This window comes from Salvia splendens, chromosome 22, assembly GCF_004379255.2.
Source record: "Salvia splendens isolate huo1 chromosome 22, SspV2, whole genome shotgun sequence".
Taxonomy (NCBI): Eukaryota; Viridiplantae; Streptophyta; class Magnoliopsida; order Lamiales; family Lamiaceae; genus Salvia; species Salvia splendens.
In genome coordinates this window covers 10,773,834-10,776,270 of record NC_056053.1, presented here as the reverse complement: position 1 = coordinate 10,776,270, position 2,437 = coordinate 10,773,834, and the positions used below count along the sequence as shown (strand labels likewise).

General features: G+C 52.4%; 1 protein-coding gene across 1 annotated transcript; it reads right to left on the bottom strand.

Annotated features, from left to right (window-relative positions):
* Positions 1-1,085: 1,085 nt before the first annotated feature.
* On the bottom strand, positions 1,086-2,437 carry LOC121786709. Its single transcript, XM_042185337.1, has 3 exons — positions 2,282-2,437; positions 1,250-2,173; positions 1,086-1,130 (listed from the first exon to the last, which is right to left on the bottom strand). Exons 1-3 carry the CDS (start codon positions 2,435-2,437, stop codon positions 1,086-1,088), a joined length of 1,125 nt encoding a protein of 374 aa, XP_042041271.1.

The window sequence follows — 2,437 nt, the reverse complement described above, 5'->3', positions numbered from 1 at the left end:
TTGCCGGTGATTCCGGCTTCTCTTTCCTCTCGTCAGTCTGTCCGGGTACGGTCTTCTTCAAGGTCATGGGTCTAGTAGAGGACGAATTGATTAGAGGCTTGTTGACTTCTGGCTGCTTCCGGATAGATAGATCTCCTGGACTTGGCGCCCTGGGTCCGCCACTAGGTCCAGGAAGTAATATTGGTGCGTCCGGGAATTTCTCTCGCAACCACTTTATCATTGCCATCATTAACGTGACACCCTCCGTCATCTTCTCAGTGCATCGGGTCGACATTGCCACCAGATCAGAAACGCGCCCCTTGAGGGCCACCATTTCCTCCCTAACCGTCTAAACCTCCGATCTCATTTCTACCATTCCCGTTCGTACTCCGGCAACTTTCTTCCTTACTCTCTCAGCTTCACCATTGTCTTTTCCTTTACCCCGCAGGGCCACAATCCCTTCCATCACTTTTTGAATCTCGGATCTCATCCAACTGACTTTCTTTCTCATTGCATCCACCTCCACAACTGGCTTCCTGGCTTCACCTGCATCAGCAACGTCCTTCACACCCGCCACCTCTTGTTCCTGTTTGATCTGGGCCTCCGATTTACCAACTTCGTAAAAATAGACATCCCTCTTGTGCATGATTAGCAGCCCCTTGTTGAAGAAGTACTCCATATTGAAAACCTCGCGGGGTAGACACATCTTCACCTCCCGGCAAGCCTTGTGGATCTTCATAATCACATTGCGCTGCAGATAAGCTCCCAGAAGGTGGCATGTGTATAGATGCCGGGAGGGATTGGCAGTTACTTGGTGGCAGGCTTGAGCTAACCAGTAGCCCAAATGAACACGTACACCCGTGGCCATGCACAAGGTAAAGTATAAGTCGGCGGTTGTCAAGGCGGTGTTGGCTGTGCCCATCAGGTTGTAGCTAATGAAGGTTTGGGCGAACCTCAGAACCCTGTCTTCGATGTGGTGAGCCTTCGAACAACTAGTTTTAAATTGACCCACCCTCGGATGAGTCAAGAACTCCCATGCGCTCTGCGCTTTGAAACCTGGCGTGAGTTTTGGTGGACCAACCATTCTCTCATTCCATAAACCTTCGTCATCTTCCATACGCGTTAGCAGACCCATCCGTAGAGTCCACTCCCTGATGCTCATCACATGCTCTTCATTAAAGAGCCTGAAGTTAATGGAATCGGCATCCAAGTCGGTGGTGGATTTAAACCGGAAAGTCGAGAAAAATTCTCGTGCCACGTCTATCGGAACCTCAAGGGTGTTATGCTTTAGCAACCAGTCAAAGCCGATTGCCTCTATATACCCCCGAAACTCGTCATTGCTTGAGATCCCCTTAAGCTCTGCTGAATCGTACTTCTTTCCCGATTTGGCATGTTTCCCCACGGTACTCTTCTCTGCATATATCGCTGTACGTTTTGGGTCATCAAACTTCCCCATCGCATTCAGCAGTTCCTTAGTTATCCAGATTTCTTTCGGCTCAAAATTGAGCTCCACTCCTTGATCTTCCTCGGAGTCACTGGACTCATTAGGGCTTTCCGACTCGGCATCGGACGATATTTTAGCAGGTGGAGAGGGAGAATGGTCGGCGGACTTCCCTCTTGCTTTCTTGGTCGAGGAAGGAGCGATCTGCTTCCCCGTCCTCTTCCTCTCGACCGTGCGTCTGCGCTCCTCCTCGTCGTTCTCCCCATCGTCAGGTCTGGGAGAATCTGCCTGCTCAGGTGCTGCGGCCCCTCGACCCAGCATGTCCTCCTCCGTCTGCTGGACGGTTTCGTCTATCTCATCACGCAGACTCCGACGAGCCTTCCTCCTTGCTTCCCTTGCATTTACCGGTGAATCGGTCCCATCAGGGACATCAGTCAGATCCACCATTAGAGTCATCCCGTCGTCGACGGGTTCCTGTGCCTCGCCAGACGCGAGGTCGTCTTCCTTCCCAATCAATGGGGTTGCCCCCTCGATGTAAACAGGGGTCTCTACCCCACCCGGACTTCCCGTAACAAATTGGGCTTCGGTGCCCTCAACCACTCCTGGGGTTTTCCCCGCCGATTGTCTTTCAGAAGTTAGGGCTTCGCCGCCCGTTGGAACATCGCAACCAACAACAGGGTTTTCCCCCTCGACCAACTCCTCCAAAACAGGGGTTTCCCCCTCTGTAAATTCCTTCACAACAAGGGTTGCCCCCTCCTCAGTGACAGAACCTAACCTAGGCTCACTTACGGCCAACAACTCCAACCCCGCGGTCAGATCTGCTTCTTCTTCGCGAGATTCTGCGGTGGTTGGTTCTTGAACAGTGACAGCTTCTTCTGGTACAGCGGTGGTGGGTTCTGCGGCAGCCACCGGTTTGGGTGTTGAAACCCCTGAAGTTCCCGGTTGTGATACGGCAGATGTAGAAACGGCTGGTGCAGATTTCCCCATTACCGCTGCGAACATGGCAAATGCCTCCAT